Source organism: Lipophrys pholis (genome assembly GCF_963383615.2).
Source record: "Lipophrys pholis genome assembly, chromosome: 4".
Classification (NCBI taxonomy): Eukaryota; Metazoa; Chordata; class Actinopteri; order Blenniiformes; family Blenniidae; genus Lipophrys; species Lipophrys pholis.
The window spans coordinates 32584434-32603114 of record NC_137637.1 but is presented as its reverse complement, the minus strand read 5'-3'; the positions used below and the strand labels follow the sequence as shown (position 1 = coordinate 32603114).

Here is an 18681-nt window from a genome sequence, read left to right as displayed (position 1 = left end):
TTCTCTGCACACGCGTGTGGCTTCATTACAAAAACAAAAACAACAGCAACAGCACCCACTAGTGGCCCAACATGCTAACTACATCAGTTTCAGGATTTCTGCCCTGTACACAGGCATCGTTTTACAAAACTTTTCTGAAATGTTTTCACTTTCAGGTAGACGGGGCCTCGAGCTTGACTGTAAATCAAACTCAAACTGCTCACTGATCTGATCATACATCAGAAGATAAAGTTATGAGCAGTGATTGTTTTCAAAAGTCAGACTGGAAGTTCTCACTTCCAATGTGTTTCATGTAATCTATTGACAAATGCTCGCTGAAGCTTATGGAGCCCAACCCATCAACTAAAATCACACCAGAGCCGAAGAGTTGCCTTTCTTTCTCCTTCATTTTAGTTATTTTTTTTTGTTTGTTCTTCTAATTCTCTTGTGACTTTGTTGACCTACAGTGATTTAACAGGTGTTTTCAAGGAGTGGGCAGGTCAACACTAGTTTACGTCAAAGCTGGATGTTCTGTGTTGCTATTTGATTGGATGGTGTGGAGAGCCTTAAAAGACGTGACGACACTCTGCAGGATATCACAGCGATGCTATTCTTACAGCAGAACTCAGACATCAGTCTGCTTCATTTAAAGACATCAGTCTGACAGACACATCATCTGACTCACATTAATCCAAGACTGAAGGTGAGTATCTCCTGTTTTACAGTTTTATGTTTATTTGCCACTGTCAGTGAATTATGTTACCCTGTCTGTAGTGATTTTTTTACATGAATAACTGACTTAATCCCTAAATTATAGATACTTGTATATGTTTTTTATTTTTTTTTTTTTTTTTAAGAGTTACACAGCCTGTCCTTAATATACAAGAGTCCAGATTTACATTGGTTAAACTGTATGTATGTATGTATGTATGTATGTATGTATGTATGTATGTATGTATGTATGTATGTATGTATGTATGTATGTATGTATGTATGTATGTATGTATGTATGTACTCATTCATTCAATCTATACATGTTGCATTTTGGTTGTTTGTTGAGAAAATCAAATGATTCGAAAGTTTATTAAAAAAGAATCACATGAATTCACAGAATAAGGTTTGTATTGGAGAAACTGTTTGCTTTGAATGCTGCGTGTCAGCGACACAACTATTCAGTTCTGTTACTTAGGTAAAAGTACAGGTTCTTTAGTAAAAAGATTCGGAATCACACTAAAGTATATCTCGGTCTTTGGCCATTATTGATGTAATCTGATTACCTGTGCAGCTTCAGTGTGAATGACTGCAACCATCAGCTGCTTTGTAACACTGAATCATATGGGTTAAACCAGGAAGGAGAATTGATTTGTCTTAACATGACAGTAAAAAAAAGTGAAAAATACTCGAGCAAAGTACAAATACCTGTTACATTCACGTCGTTACAGATACGTAGAACTCGCCCCAAACATTTTGTTCAGGCAACACTGAGCAGACAATAACTTTGAAGCTGTAGTGTTGTTTTTTGTTTCGAGGGGGGGTTAAAGACAAAAATAGTTCTATAAAATATCCTCAAAAATCTTGAAGCTGTTCAGAGAAAACACACATTTTTTATGTTTTACTCACACGTATTGAAGTGACATCCCATTTAGCCCTTTTTAAAATGGGTTCCCAAATGATGAAGCCGCCACACTTCTTATTTGTTCGAAACTAATTTCTTGTGAATTGATGGCGGACCTCAAAATCTTGATTATAAAACGAGGATGGAAAATGTTGCTGCCTTGTTTTGGTGAAGCATCTCATTCATATTTGTAGTCAGAGCAGCAACATGTCTGTGATGTTCTTAACACTGTAAAAAGCCACTAGAACCATCATGTCAGGATGAATATTTGAATGTTTTACATGTTTAATTGCCAAAAGAGATGAAAGGTTGATATGATGGAAAATCACATGAAACACTGAAGGTTTGTGCTTTTAAATATGACAAACTGATTTACTAACAACATGCGCTGAATATCTGGATGGATATTTGCGCAAGGAAGATTTCAATGTGAGATATTTTCTCTGTGTGTTTTTTTTTTTTATCAAATTCACCTGTGATGTTCTGTCGTGTTCCATTGATAACTTCTTCCAGAGACTGGATTTCACATCCATCACCATCCGGTCCCTCCACCATAAAACGAGCAAACAAACACAGAAACAATGTCATTTCCAGCAGATCGTTGTTGTTTTAACAGGGTGTTTTTTTAAGATCTTCATTGAATATTACAAACAACAATGAGATAATCACAGAAAAGTAAACATACAAACATTAATGTTCCCAATGTGAGTGCAGCACTTGTAATAAATAAATAAATAAATAAATAAATAAATAAATAAATTTAGATTCTAGGAATATCAGCGTTTATACTGATATATTTGTGGAGAAACAAAAAAATCTAAATAAATATAATCATACATAAAATCACAATAAAATAAAGCTGCTATGTAGATTTAAACAGTACCTTTATAACATGAATGCAAAATGACACAAGGAGCATTATAACAGACGATAAAACTTGATAGACCCTGGATTCAACAGGTTCTAAAGCCCACTAAGCCTGGACATGAACCCTCCCGTTTGTGATTGTACTCGCTGGGTGTTACTATCAGTTGATCGGTTTGCACGAACCCAACGACTTTAAATCAGCTGTGCATGTCACAACATATTTCTATTTGACCTTTTATTCAGCAGAAGCCTGCAGGATCCTTCCTCTATGAATTCCTCATCTGAAGTCAATGTGTCGAGCAGTTTCAGTAACAGAGACACTGCGAGCACAGCTGTGGCCAAAAATGTGATCGTTGTGGCACTGGGTATCATCATCAACTACATCAACGGCACCCTGATACACACCTTCAGGAAACACCAGGTCAGCAATCAGCTCCCGCTCGAAAAATGGAATGATAACTGTATTTTCTTTAACTTTTTACCTCTGTCTCTTCACAAGTAAAACCAGAAAATGTTCAATGTTGTAATGTAATCATTGGCCAGTCAGTGTTTCTCCTCACACTCAAGGCAGCTACACACGGTGTAGATTTATTGTTGGTTGATTGGTTGGTTTTTGGTAGATAGGGGCTTTATTATGGGTTGGTTGGTTGGTTGGTTGGTTGGTTGGTTGGTTGGTTGGTTGATTGGTTGGTTTTTGGTAGATAGGGGCTTTATTATGGGTTGGTTGGTTGGTTGGTTGGTTGGTTGGTTGGTTGGTTGGTTGGTTGGTTTTTGGTAGATAAGGGCTTTATTATGGGTTGGTTGGTTGGTTGGTTGGTTGGTTGGTTTTTGGTAGATAGGGGCTTTATTATGGGTTGGTTGGTTGGTTGGTTGGTTGGTTGGTTGGTTGGTTGGTTGGTTGGTTGGTTGGTTGGTTGGCTGGCTGGCTGGCTGGCTGGCTGGCTGGCTGGCTGGCTGGCTGGCTGGCTGGCTGGCTAACAGGATAACTCAGAACTTGTGGAGGGATTTTGACTCAGATAATGGGAGAAGGAGAAAGGGATTCATAGATCCGGGTCTGATTCTGGCCAGGCAGAGGCATGAGTGCCTTCGTCATATTTAAAACTGACAAAACTAAAAGTTGCAAATGTGAAAATGTAGGTCTTGAAAAAGTCTTGAGATTCTTCCTTTCAACCTATTTTAATGAGTGAATCTTAAACGGCTCACGTGATTATTAACAGAAGGTCAAGTGGTGAACCGCAGGTGAAATGGTTCTTCTCTCTTTCAGGTGTTTCACTTGAATCCTCGGTATATCCTGTTCATCCACCTGGTGATAAACGACATGATCCAGCTCACAACAACCATCAGCCTCTTTGTCTACTCTTACATCTTCTACAAAATCAATGCTTTCTTCTGCTGCCTCATCATTGTCTTTGCCGTCTTCACCACCTTCAACACCCCACTGAATCTGGCTGCCATGGCCATAGAGTGCTACATCGCTGTCTGCTTCCCTCTGCGACACACCGAGCTGTGCACCAGCAAACGGACGTACATCCTGATCGGGTGTATCTGGGCCATGAGTGGTGTCTCCATCCTTGCTGACGTCTTTATCATTGTGGCAACGGAGCCTATACGTTTGATCTATACCACGATTTACTGTGAGCGGGAAAACCTCTTTCGGCATCCGTTCAGTATAAAAAAGAGGGAAGTGACCTATTTCATGTGTCTGGTTGTTGTTTGGCTCAGCCTCTTCTACAGCTACTTCAATATTATCTCTGCCGCTAAAGCCGCTAAAGCTGCTAAAGCCGCAAATGCGACGAAATCAACGAGTGGGAACGCGGCAAATACCAGGAATACCGTCCTGCTTCACGGCTTCCAGCTCCTGCTCTGCATGCTCAACTACGTGGCCCATCTGATGGTCAGGGTGTATGTGTCCTGGTTTCCAAAACATTTCCGGCACGTTTTGTTTGTTCACTACGTCATCATCCAGATCCTCCCCAGGTTCATCAGTCCCGTCGTGTACGGGCTGCGGGACAAGACCTTTAAACAGTATTTCAAGCAGCATCTGGTGCACACAGTTCGCATACGACACAGGAAATAGATCGCAGCCAAATGCTTATCAGCCATAACATTAAAACCACAGAAATATCACAGATTCTCTTTGTATCATGGCTCCTGGTGTATCAAACAGAATGTAACTTTCATTCTTAAATTCATTTTAAAAACAGAAAAGTGGACGAACGATTTGAGTGACTTTGACATGGACTGAGTGAATCCACAGAGTTCTGTCCAACGCCAGAGGTTTGACTTGTCTTCACCTTCTCCAGATTTAATTCCAGCTGTGCGAGACAAACCAGTCCGATCCTCCCAACATTTAGGAATTAAAGGATCTGATGCAGAATCCTGGTGCGACAGCACCCCTCCATTGGTCAGAAGGTGGGGGGCATAATGTTCTGGCTGATGTGTGTATATGTTGTTGTGTCACCACTCAGTAGCAAACGAGACAGCAAATAGGTTTTATATTTTGCACACAAATAGAATACATATAGAAACTAACCCCAAGTTAAAATGTGTATCTGCTTTTAAATGTCATTAAATAAAAATATTAAAATCATGCTTTGCTTGTGGATTGCTTCTTTTCACTTCATTCATAAATTATATTGTGCATTTTATATGGAAATATACAATTGAACGTTTATAGTTATACAGTTGTTTGTAGTTTCATCTCTGTTAACCACTTATAACAGGGGATTGTAGTTGAAATAAAAAATATAGTAGAAATGTGTAAAATATAGACAATATCTCAAGGTTTACATTTATTGGTATTTGTTTTTAGATTCGCTCATTTAACACGCACGCGCGCACACACACACACACACACACACACACACACACACACACACACACACACACACACACACACACACACACACACACACACACACACACACACACACACACACACGCACACACACACACACACACACACACACACACACACACACCCTCCCTCTGAATGTATTATCAGGACATTAAACTATAAATTACAATCAAACTCAGATCGTCTCTGATCCATACACACATCTTCAGGTGAGTCTTTAATACTTGTGCTTTCTCTTGTGGAAATGAAATGACTGTGTTAAATAACATGAGTTAGTTTTTTTACTTTTAAATCACTCAAGACCCATCAGTTCGCATTTAATGCATAGCACAAATTAATGACTGTTTTTATGATGTTTCTTTATTTTTATGCTGATTTTATAATGTGATGATGTGACGTGTCTTTGAGTCATATATGAATTATTATCCACTGATTTCACTGAATTAAACATGCACATGTTAAAATATTTCCCTATTGTTTCTTTTTTCTTCTTTTGTTTTTCTTTTTTTTACCATATTTATATGCAATGAACAAGCAGCACCTTTAGAGTGCAACTGAAATAAATTGCATGCCGAAGCTGCACCAGTGCAATGAAATTTTTAAAAATGTATTCATTTCAAAACTTACAGTTGGTTTATAGCTGCATAATGACATACAACCTTAAAAACTGCTCAAACATTACTGATGATTAGAATTAAAATTAATTAAAAATTAAAAAGAATAAGTACACTGATTGTCAGCTATAACTATTGACTGTGTATTTCTGGACACTTGGATCATCGTAATAGTTCTTAATATATCTTAATATGTCTTAATATTGAGAGGGAATCTGAGTTAGGACTTTGGGGAATCAATTCGACAGACAAGGAAATCACACGTATAATTTTATTTATTTTATTGATTGTCAACGAATATTTTTATCTTGAACAAAGTTAAATATATGCCGTGGATAAATTCAGAGAGAATACCAAAAGTTTATTTATTAAATCATAGTACTGAGACTGTACATTCGTACTGCACGGGCTTTTGTTTGTTTGTTCTATAGTTTATTTCGTTGCTCTATAATCACTGTGTGGAAGGTGTAGGATTCTGAAAAATATACTTATCATGTAGTTATTTTTAATTATCATTATTCTCAAGTAAGGGGCAGCTTACTAAGGAGCTGTTTCCTTTTAATCATGGAGGTGTTTATTATAGGATCATTTTGGCAGCACGGTTGGGACTATTTTTGCTTTCATAAAAGGAACAAAAAAATAAAAGAAATGAAATAAGAGGTCCACCAAAACTTTACTCTCACTAACAGGGGCCTAAATTATGACGGATCCATTCAACTCCAAGTATTGATCATGTGAATACTAATTCCACAGCATTTTCTGATTAATTTATAATCAGATCCTATAAAAACACAGATTTCTATACTGTTTTTCTTTTTTTGGAGACGCTGGTCCATCATATATTCCTGTCAGGGGTCGCGACACTGGTTGTGGCCACGTTCCCCACGGTCCTGTGGGTTCCCCCGTCCCAGGCACCTGGTTGGTCCCACACATATGTTGTGGGACTTGCCGGTCTGCCGGGGCTGGGGGATCTGTGGGGCAGCGCCCCCTGTGGTTAGAGACTGTGCCACTCCCAATGTGGACGGCCCCCAAATGTGGCCCTTTCCTCACCTTAAGTCCTCAGTGCCCTGCCATGTCTCCATACCAACAGCCATGTCTGCATGTGTGTGTGTGTGTGTGTGTGTGTGTGTGTGTGTGTGTGTGTGTGTGTGTGTGTGTGTGTGTGTGTGTGTGTGTGTGTGTGTGTGTGTGTGTGTGTGTGTGTGTGTGTGTGTGTGTGTTCACTTTATCTATTGTACCTTTGCACTGTTTTTAAATCACGTTAAGCACTTTGTTTTACATTAATTGTATAAAAAGGTGCTATACAAATAAAGTTGATTGATTGATTGATTGATTGATTGATTGATTGATTGATATCGTTTCATCCTGACCGACACCCTTCAGACGCCAGGATGAATCAGACGACAGCAGTCGGCCAGGACTACTTAAGAGACACCATAATTAAGAACATGATAACCGTGGCTCTCTGCTTCTCCATCGTCTACGTGAACGGGACGCTGGTGCACATCTTCATCAGACACCAGGTTTGACCCACCACACCGTGATCCAGTCAGTTTGCAGAGAACCTGTGGATTCTAATCAGCACTGTCCCGTTTCAGATTTTCAACACGAATCCTCGGTACATCCTGTACGTCCATCTGGTCATCAATGACATCATCATGGTCATCATGTACATCCTGCTTCAACTGCTGAGTGTTATCATGTTCACGATCAACGTCTCATTGTGCATCGTCCTGCTCATGACTGCTGTTCTGGCCAGTCAGAACAACCCTCTGACCGTGGTTCTGATGTCTGTGGAGTGTTACGTCGCCGTTTGCTTCCCTCTCCATCACTCGCGGGTCTGCACGGTCAGGAGGACGTACGTCGTGATCGCGCTGACCTGGCTGGTTAACTCGCTTTCTATCCTCCCAGATTTGTTTCTCACGTTGGGAACAGAAAACCCAGATTTCTTTCATTCCAGAAGATTTTGCCTGAGGGCCAATGTTTTTAGGGGAAATCTGGAATACAAGAGGCGCATATCCAACATTCTGTTTTTCGTGATTCTTTGGCTCATTCTTTTCTATACGTACTTCAATATCTGGTTTGCTGCACAAACAGCCTCTGCAAACGCCAAGAAGGCTCGAAACACCGTCCTGCTCCACGGCTTCCAGCTGCTGCTCGGCATGCTCAACTTCCTGTTCAACGTGATAATAGAAGCATTTGCGGTCATTTTTCCCAGAAATGCGCTGTACATTCGCTTCGTGGTTTCAATCTTGATCCAGCTTGTGCCCCGAATCGTCAATCCGATAATTTATGCGATACGAGACAAGGCGTTGAAGAAGTACCTGAAGAAGTATCTGCTCATCGCAGCGAACGATGCTGACGTTCATCCAATAAAGACTCAGAAAAGGTCATTGTGAAAATTGGCTCAGACTTGTGTCTTCTTCCTTTTAAGTTGTGTAAAGACACGGCGGGAGAGCAGCCACTGTCGACGCTACAAACACGTTTGCGGTACAAATCATGTTGTCAAAATAGTTTTTGTTGTCATTGATGAGATCAAATGAGATGAGACAGCAAACTGAGGTCATGTTACAAAAGATCCACTATGGTCATCATAACATACCGTTCACATTGATTTTGGTTTGGTTTGGTTATATAAGCTATGTCGATAACTAATGATTGCTAATGTTAATCTACGAATGATCCAAACTGGCTGTTCTGTTAAATATGGATTATTTGAATACTTTGTGGTAAAACAGCTGAAAACCACACGTTTCATTATTTCCCTGCAGCAGAAAATAAGAACAGGATATGGAGCTCGATCCAGGTCAAAAGGTTTGAAACTGAATGTTCAAGGTTGGATCTTCAATTTTGTAAAATTAAAAACACTGTATTCAAAATACAAATAAGTGCATGAAATGATAAAATATTGAAAACAACAAAATCTTGTAATGTTTCAATATATGTGTAAAATATGGACAATATCTCAAAGTTTGCATTTACTGGTATTTGTTTTTAGATTGACCCGTTTAACACACACACACACACACACACCCACACACACACACACACACACACCCACACACCCCCACACACACACACACACACACACACACACACACACACACACACCCTCCCTCTGAATGTATTATCAGGACATTAAACTATAAATTACAATCAAACTCAGATCGTCTCTGATCCATACACACATCTTCAGGTGAGTCTTTAATACTTGTGCTTTCTCTTGTGGAAATGAAATGACTGTGTTAAATAACATGAGAGTTAATCCTTTACTTTTAAATCACTCATCAAGGCCCATCAGTTCGCTTTTAATCCATAGCACAAATTAATGACTGTTTTTATGATGTTCCTTTATTTTTATGCTGATTTTATAATGTGATGATGAGAAGTGTCTTTGAATGCCTTGAAAAGCATTATACAATTCAAATGTTTATTAATAATAATAATAATAATAATAATAATAATAATAATAATAATAATAATAATATTTTTGAATTCTTTACATTTTTTGTAACACTTTTTCATTTCCTCTCCATTGTAGACAAATGAAGAAAACGTTAGTACATAAAGTTACTTAATAATCTCGATACCATTTTTAAGCAATAACATTGTGGGTTTGAATCTTTTTTAAGTTTGTTACCTTCAACTTCAAGTTTAATTGTTTTTAAATGATTCTTGATGAATAGTATAATTAAATAATAGAACATTAAACCATCAGACGAAGAAATGCATCATATATGAATTATTATCCAATGATTTCACTGAATTAAACATGCACATGTTAAAATATTTCCTTATTGTTTCTTTTTTTCTTCTTTTTACCATATTTATATGCAATGAACAAGCAGCACCTTTAGAGTGCATCTGAAATAAATTGCATGCAGAAGCTGCACCAGTGCATTTTTAATGAAAAATAATTTTTACTTTTGAACTTTTTGATGTAGTTTCCTTTATATTTATTCATTTCAAAACTTAAGTTAGTTTAAAGCCGCATAAGGACATACAACCTCAAAAAACATTACTGATGATTAGAATTAAAATTAATTTTTTAAACGTACACTGAATAATGTCTGCTATAATTATTGACTGTGTATTTCTGGGCACTTGGATTGATGTAATAGTTCTTAATATGTCTTACTATTGAGAGGGTATCGGAGTTAAGACTTTGGGGAGTCATTTCGACAGACATGGAAATCACACTTGTAATTATTTTTTTTTTTTTAAATGTCAAAGAATATTTCCATCTTGAACAAAGTTAGATATATGCTGTGGATAAATTCAGAGAACATACTAAAAGTTTAATTGTTAACTCATGGTAATACAGAAATAACAGAATTACTGCCACTGCTCATCATGCTCAAAGCAAAAAGTAGAATTTTACCAGTAAACCTGTTATTTGTGTTCGCTTCAGAAAATGGAATGAGTCATAGGAGGAGATACAGGATAATAAATACAGGATTTAAAAGATTGTACTATTATTCATCAATAAAGAATATATAGATATAGATATATATCTATATATATACACACAGTCACTGGCCACTTTATTAGGTACACCTGTCCAACTGCTCGTTAACACAAATTTCTAATTAGCCAATCACATGGCAGCAACTCATACATTTAGGCATGTAGACATGGTCAAGACGATCTGCTGCAGTTCAAACCGAGCATCAGAATGGGGAAGAAAGTTGATTTAAGTGACTTTCACCGTGGCATGGGTGTTGGTGCCCGACGGGCTGATCTGAGTATTTCAGAAGCTGCTGATCTACTGGGATTTTCACGCGCAACCATCTCTAGGGTTCACAGAGAATGGTCCGAAAAAGAGAAAATATCCAGTGAGCGGCAGTTCTGTGGGCCAAATGCCTTGTTGATGCCAGAGGTCAGAGGAGAATGGCCAGACTGGTTGGAGCTGATAGAAAGGCAACAGTAACTCAAATAACCACTCGTTACAACTGAGGTATGCAGAAGAGCATCTCTGAACGCACAACACGTAGAACTTTGAGGCGGAGGGGCTCCAGCAGCAGAAGACCACACCGGGTGCCACTCCTGTCAGCTAAGAACAGGAAACTGAGGCTACAATTCGCACAGGCTCACCAAAATTGGACAAAAGAAGATTGGAAAAACGTTGCCTGGTCTGATGAGTGTCAATTTCTGCTGCGACATTCGGATGGTAGGGTCAGAATTTGGCGTCAACAACATGAAAGCATTGATCCATCCTGCCTTGTATTAACGGTTCAGGCTGGTGGTGGTGGTGGTGTCATGGTGTGGGGGATACTTTCTTGGCACACTTTGGGCCCCTTAGTACCAACTGAGCATCGTGTCAACGTCACAGCCTACCTAAGTATTGTTGCTGACCATGTCAATCCCTTTATGACCACAGTGTACCCGTCTTCTGATGGCTACTTCCAGCAATACAACGCGCCATGTCATAAAGCGCCAATCATCTCAGACTGGTTTCTTGAACATGACAATGAGTTCACTGTACTCAAATGGCCTCCACAGTCACCAGATCTCATTCCAATAGAGAACCTTTGGGGCGTGCTGGAACGGGAGATTCGCATCATGGATGTGCAGCCGACAAATCTGCAGCAACTGTGTGATGCTATCATGTCAATATGGACTAAACTCTCTGAGGAATGTTTCCAGTACCTTGTTGAATCTATGCCATGAAGGATTAAGGCAGTTCTGAAGGCAAAAGGGGTCCAACCCGGTACTAGCAAGGTGTACCTAATAAAGTGGCCGGTGAGTGTATGTATATATGTATATATATATATATATATATATATATATATATATATATATATATATATGCAGAAAACTGAAACTGCATCAACTGTTTCTGAGACGGTACATTCGTACTGTACAGGCTTTTGTTTGTTTGTTTATTAGTTTCTAAAAAAATTTCGTTGCTCTGTAATATATACTTATCATTTATTTATTCTTCTTCTTCTTCTTCTTCTTCTTCTTCTTCTTCTTCTTCTTCTCAAGTAAGGGGCGGCTTACTAAGGAGCTGTTCCCTTCCAATCATGGAGGTGTTTATTATAGGATAATTTGGGCAGCACGGTTGGGACAATTTTTGCTTTCATAAAAGGAACAAAAGCATAAATGAAATGAAATAGGAGGTCCACAAAATCTGAACACTGGCATTTTTTGTTTAATATATAATCAGATCCTATAAAAACACAGATTTCTATACCGTTAAATGAATATTAAATGTGGATTAAATAACTTTTACCTTTTGAAGATAATATTTGAGGACATTTGTGAAAACGGTTTCACGGATTTGGAGAGGGGGGGTTGTACGTTGTATGTACCCAGTAGTTGCACATGTCTGCACTAACAAGTTGAGAATAAAACCACAAAAAAAATGCACAGACAGACAATGGTCAATATTGAAGTTTTAACAGTGCTGTGGAATATTTACGACCACCGGGATTTGCATTTGTGACAAAGCAGCTTTCATTGATACTAAAACTTTGCAGTGTTTTTTGAGACGCTGGTCCATCATATATTGTTTCATCCTGACCGACTCCCTTCAGACGCCAGGATGAATCAGACGACAGCAGTCGGCCGGGACTCCTTAAGAGAAGCCATAATAAAGAACATGATAACCGTGGCTCTCTGCTTCTCCATCGTCTACGTGAACGGGACGCTGGTGCACATCTTCAACAGACACCAGGTTTGACCCACCACACCGTGATCCAGTCAGTTTGCAGAGAACCTGTGGATTCTAATCAGCACTGTCCCGTTTCAGATTTTCAACACGAATCCTCGGTACATCCTGTACGTCCATCTGGTCATCAATGACATCATCATGGTCATCATGTTCATCCTGCTTCAAGTGCTGAGTTACATCATGTTCACGATCAACGTCTCATTGTGCATCGTCCTGCTCATGACTGCTGTTCTGGCCAGTCAGAACAACCCTCTGACCGTGGTTCTGATGTCTGTGGAGTGTTACGTCGCCGTTTGCTTCCCTCTCCATCACTCGCGGGTCTGCACGGTCAGGAGGACGTACGTCGTGATCGCGCTGACCTGGCTGGTTAACTCGCTTTCTATCCTCCCAGATTTGTTTCTCACGTTGGGAACAGAAAACCCAGATTTCTTTCATTCCAGAAGATTTTGCCTGAGGGCCAATGTTTTTAGGGGAAATCTGGAATACAAGAGGCGCCTATCCAACATTCTGTTTTTTGTGATTCTTTGGCTCATTCTTTTCTATACGTACTTCAATATCTGGTTTGCTGCACAAACAGCCTCTGCAAACGCCAAGAAGGCTCGAAACACCGTCCTGCTCCACGGCTTCCAGCTGCTGCTCGGCATGCTCAACTTCCTGTTCAACGTCGTAATAGAAGCATTTGCGGTCATTTTTCCCAGAAATGTGCCGTACATTCGCTTCGTGGTTTCAATCTTGATCCAGCTTGTGCCCCGAATCGTCAATCCGATAATTTATGCGATACGAGACAAGGCGTTGAAGAAGTACCTGAAGAAGTATCTGCTCATCGCAGCGAACGATGCTGACGTTCATCCAATAAAGACTCAGAAAAGGTCATTGTGAAAATTGGCTCAGTCTTGTGTCTTCTTCCTTTTAAGTTGTGTAAAGACACGACGGGAGAGCAGCCACTGTTGACGCTGCAAACACGTTTACGGTACAAATCATGTTGTCAAAACAGCTTTGTTGTCATTGATGAGATCAAATGAGATGAGACAGCAAACTGAGGTCATGTTACAAAAGATCCACTATGGTCATCATAACATACCGTTCACATTGATTTTTGTTTGGTTTGGTTATATAAGCTATGTCGATAACTAATGATTGCTAATGTTAATCTACGAATGATCCAAACTGGCTGTTCTGTTAAATATGGATTATTTGAATACTTTGTGGTAAAACAGCTGAAAACCACGCATTTCATTACTTCCCTGCAGCAGAAAATAAGAACAGGACGCTTGTGTGAAGTTTTAAAGTCAAGATAACAACAGATCAGGCTGGATCTTGTACCTTCACACTCATGAAAGTGGCAGATCTTTATGAAAATACACAAAGCCAACATCTGACCCTGTGTGTGGATTTTTATGGTCTGTTTCTCTGCTTGAGGATAAGCTCCCTTAAAGCTGAGGACAGCGGGTTCTCTGGCCTGCCTACAGCCTCAGGCAGCAGCAGCGAGCGCTCGTATGGAAGGAAGTTGTAATTTCATTAAATACTGATAAATGATCCACAAAGAACAGGATGAAAGATGAGACCATTCACTTATATTCACTTTAAACAGATGAGTTATCAGACGGTCGCCATTGATTTATTAGCAGGTTAATGAATTTAACTTTAAAATAAATATCAACAATGGAAAATGATGATTTTTTTTACAAAATACTTCAACAAGCAGTTTTCTGGGTCTAAAACCCTTTTGTGCTTACTCAGGTGTTAATAATTGTCCTTAGAAGCGAGTATGTAATATGATCCCGTCAACGGTCTTTCTGTCTTTTGTGTTAAAGAATTGAGACGGATTGATTTACAACTGCAGGTGTGTCTCATTCATGTCCTGAATACCTGGTCACAATTAGTTTGTTCAGGGCGAGACACATTTGGGCGGGCGGGCCAGCTGGATGGTTGGTTGGCTGGCTGGCGGGCAGGCGGACGGGCGGGTTGGATCAGTTGGTTGGCTGGCTGGTGGGTTGGTTGGTTGGTTGGCTGGCTGGCTGGCTGGCTGTTGAGTTGGTTGGTTGGTTGGTTGGTGGGTTGGTTGGTTGGTTGGCTGCCTGGCTGTTGGGTTGGTTGCTTGCTTGCTTGATTGGTTGGTTGGTTGGTTGGTTGGTTGGCTGGCTGGCTGGCTGGCTGGCTGGCTGGCTGGCTGGCTGGGTTGGTTGGTTGGCTGGCTGGCTGTTGGGTTGGTTGGTTGGCTGGTTGTTGTTTTTTGGGTTAGTAGCCTTGGAGGATATTGTTTTTAGTTCGGTGGTTTGTCATGAGATTGTTAGTCCGTTGTTTGGTTTTGTTTGTTTGGAGTTTATTGTTGTTTGTTTAAAAGTCTTCCCATTTTGTTGGTTTAGAAATCCTGATTATTGTTTCCTCAATTAGCTGTTTTAATGTTTGGTTGATTTATTCTGGTTTAGTAGTTGGTTCATTGGTTGGTTGTTTCACACTCACACACACACACATTGGTTGGTTGTTTCTCACACACACACACACACACACACACACACACACACACACACACACACACACACACACACACACACACACACACACACACACACACACACACACACACACACACACACACACACACACACACACACACACACACACACACACACACACACACACACACACACACACACACACACACACACAAACAGACCAGCAAGCCTTCATAAACTCACCACTTGCAGCAGCCTGATGTGGAGCATTATCAAACCAGGGTAGGTTCTGACTTCATTCACTACATGTTTACTTCTATCATGTATTTTATGTATCAGAAATGTGTTGTTTATAAGATTTGTTTGTATTTGCTGCAACTTCTATCAAACTGAGTGAGTATAACAAATATATGCAGCTTTGTTACAGGACACATCAGGTATATTCTGCTGCGTTCCATGAGGAGGGATCCTACCACGTCAGCCATGAACTCATCTGCAGTAAACAACTCTGTCACCTCAGCTGTGTATACCAGGGACAATTTTGCCACAGGTGTGATCAAGAATGTGATCCTTGCAGCACTCTGCATCTCCATCAACTACATCAACTGTACCCTGCTGCACACCTTCAGAAAGCACCAGGTCTGACATTGTATTCCCAAATCCACAACATTTAAAGCAGATTCAAATGATGATTCCTGTAATTTTATAGCTTAAAAAGAAACACAGGAGTTTATTCATCTGCAGCGGATGCTCTCCATGAGGGACCTACCATCACCTGCTGCTGATGTTTTGTATTTGCATTCATTGTGCAGTTGTTTCCTGTTAATTTGATAATGTTCTACGATCCACAATTATAAAACTATTACAAGTTCTAAAATGATTACATATTTATCTTCTATATATTACATTTAAACTAGCTGATAATATTAAGATAATATTGTTGTGGTTGATATATAAGTGCTTCATCTGGTAGAAAAAAACATTTCCTGACAGCCTAATAATCTATATGTTGTTAGAATAGAATAGAATAGAATAGAATAGAATAGAATAGAATAGAATAGAATAGAATAGGTGCTGTGTTGTGATTTTCAGACATTATTTAATGGAAAAGAAACTGTTTTGTAAGTGTTGTGTTTTTTCTTTGGCACCGTGAGAGGAGCAGCTCTCCAATTTCATTACACCGTGTATAATGATAACAAATTCTGTTCTATTCTCTTGATGTTTTGCGTTAGATACTCAAGAGGGAAGTTTGTAATGCAAATTTTCTGAAGTGCACAAAAAAAAACCACATGATTTCTTGTCAGGAAGCTCACTGAAGTGTTAATTTTGTTTTGAAAGTTTAAGTGCCTGAAAAACTAAATACCAGATTATATTTGTAGAATTTGGCTGAGCGGTTGTCTCTCAATTGAAAGATTGCATGTTGGATTCTACCATCTCGTCGTGTCCGCGTGTCCCCAAACTGCTCCTAGTGGATGCTGGAGTGCCTTGCGTGGCAGCCGCCTCCACTTAATTGTGAACGAGTAAATGTGATTAACAGTCTTAACCACTTTGGGAACCACTCGTGCAGTGAAAAACATTATATAATTGAAAAGCATTGACCACAATTTCTCAGAAAAATTACTTCCATTCAGTTGACATTAGTAATTTATTGTTAACAAGAAGTTTTTAACTCTGGCGGTTTGGAGCAGGATGTGGTAAAGATGTGAACAGATTTATGGAGAACAAGCAATGTGATTTACCTGCGTTGATGAAGATGACATCAGCTTTTTTTCACCGGGTTTGAAAAGCAGGGGATGCTGCAGCGGTCATCTGAGACTTTTGCTCAGGGTCCACATGCCACCAGTTCTGATTCTAGAGCTGAAATAGTAAAGATAAAAAAAAAATTAAATATGATATGTACATGCCTATATTACGTGGCCCTGAAATATGATTGAAGATCTTTCTATGTACAAGGTCCAGGAACTCAAGCATTTAAAAACAGAAGTGAATCTTCTTTAAGAGGGTCAAAACACTCATATTAACGCTCTTATTTGTGCAAATGTCTCTCATGATATTATTCTGAAAAATCACCTGCAAAACACACTTTTTTTTTTCACAGTAAAAGCGCTATTAATTTGCACCGACAAGTAAATTAACACCTTTTAGGCAGCGTTACTGCGTTTCAGAGAAGGTTCATGTTTACATGGCAACGTTTAGAAAACAACATCCGTTGACAGTGAAATGGCAGAAATGCTGAAAACGATGTCGTTTTCATGTTGGGCCACTAGTGGGTGCTGTTTTAGAGAACAATGAGGTTTAAAAATTTAAGTTCCTTTAAAAAGTCTTTGTCCTTTTGGTCCACTCAGTATCTCAGTATCTGTATGTAAGAAATAAAATGTGATCCAGATGATGGTGAAGTAAAGATTTACTTAATTGGAGAAGTGCTGCATTTTATTGTTACGAAACAATCCTTGTGCAGAACCATTTACTATGACTGTAGTGAGCATGCGATTCAGAAAAATTCAGTTTTCACCATTTACACAGACACAAAGTCTTTTTCCAGCTTGGAAGCTGTTTTTAAAGAAAAACTGCATTTTCATGTAGTTCCAAGCACCGTTGTCATGTGACCAGACCCTCAAAATGAAACAGACGTTTTCTGTTTTCACTTGATAGTGTTGTTTAGCCAGTCGCTGCCTCGAAATCTCACAATACTACATTTCACCAAAACATTTCAATATAATTAAGTAATTTTTCTATATTGTGTGTTTCCTGTATTGTTGGTTTTTTTTTCGCTGCTGCAGGTCTTCAATTCAAACCCTCGGTACATCTTGTTCATCCACCTGGTGATAAACGACATGACCCAGCTGGCCATCTCCACTCTGCTGCACATCATCATCTACACCGTCTACACCATCACGCTGCCCGTCTGCACCGTCCTGCTCATGATCGCCGTCACCGCCACCTTCAACACCCCGCTGAACCTGGCCAGCATGGCGGTGGAGTGCTACGTCGCCGTGTGCATACCGCTGCGCCACTCGCAGATCTGCACGGTGAAGAGGACCTACGTCCTGATCGGCCTGATTTGGGTGGCCAGCTCGCTCTCCATCCTGCCCGACCTCCTGGTCCTGCTGGCCACCGAGCCCCTGGGCTTCCTCCGCTCCAAGGTGCTGTGTGCCAGAGACTTTGTCTTCAGGAGCTCCATCAGCCTGCGGAAGCGCAACGCTTCCCACATCCTGTGCCTGGTGGTGGTCTGGCTCACGCTCATATACACGTACTTCAGGATTCTGTTCGCAGCCAAAGGAGCCACGGCCAACTCCAGGAAGGCCCGGAACACCATCCTGCTGCACGGCTTCCAGCTGCTGCTGTGCATGCTGACCTACGTGAGGCCCATGTTCGAACAGGCTCTGCTGTTCCTGATGCCCGAGAAGTACTCGGACATCCGCTTCGCTTGCTACGTCATCGTGCAGATACTGCCCCGCTTTGTTAGCCCCGTCGTGTACGGGCTGAGGGACCAGACCTTCAGGAGCTACGTGAGGAGGTACCTGCTCTGTACGGTCAACTTAAGACAGCCCGCAGGGACATGTGACCAGGTCCAGTAAAGCTGGACAAGCTCATAACCATAACTCATTAATGGATAT

General features: G+C 40.2%; 3 protein-coding genes across 3 annotated transcripts; all 3 read left to right on the top strand.

Annotated features, from left to right (window-relative positions):
• Positions 1-2729: 2729 nt before the first annotated feature.
• On the top strand, positions 2730-18642 carry LOC308108330 (odorant receptor 131-2-like; the record flags this gene model as incomplete). Its single annotated transcript, XM_080461161.1, has 2 exons — positions 2730-2882; positions 17845-18642. The coding sequence occupies 2 exons, from the start codon at positions 2730-2732 to the stop codon at positions 18640-18642; spliced, it is 951 nt and encodes a 316-aa protein (XP_080317287.1).
• On the top strand, positions 7324-8331 carry LOC308108959 (odorant receptor 131-2-like; the record flags this gene model as incomplete). Its single annotated transcript, XM_080462290.1, has 2 exons — positions 7324-7455; positions 7531-8331. 2 exons carry the CDS (start codon positions 7324-7326, stop codon positions 8329-8331), a joined length of 933 nt encoding a protein of 310 aa, XP_080318416.1.
• On the top strand, positions 12480-15709 carry LOC308108958 (odorant receptor 131-2-like; the record flags this gene model as incomplete). The annotated part of the gene is made up of 3 exons (XM_080462289.1): positions 12480-12611; positions 12687-13477; positions 15598-15709. The coding sequence occupies 3 exons, from the start codon at positions 12480-12482 to the stop codon at positions 15707-15709; spliced, it is 1035 nt and encodes a 344-aa protein (XP_080318415.1).
• Positions 18643-18681: the final 39 nt, after the last annotated feature.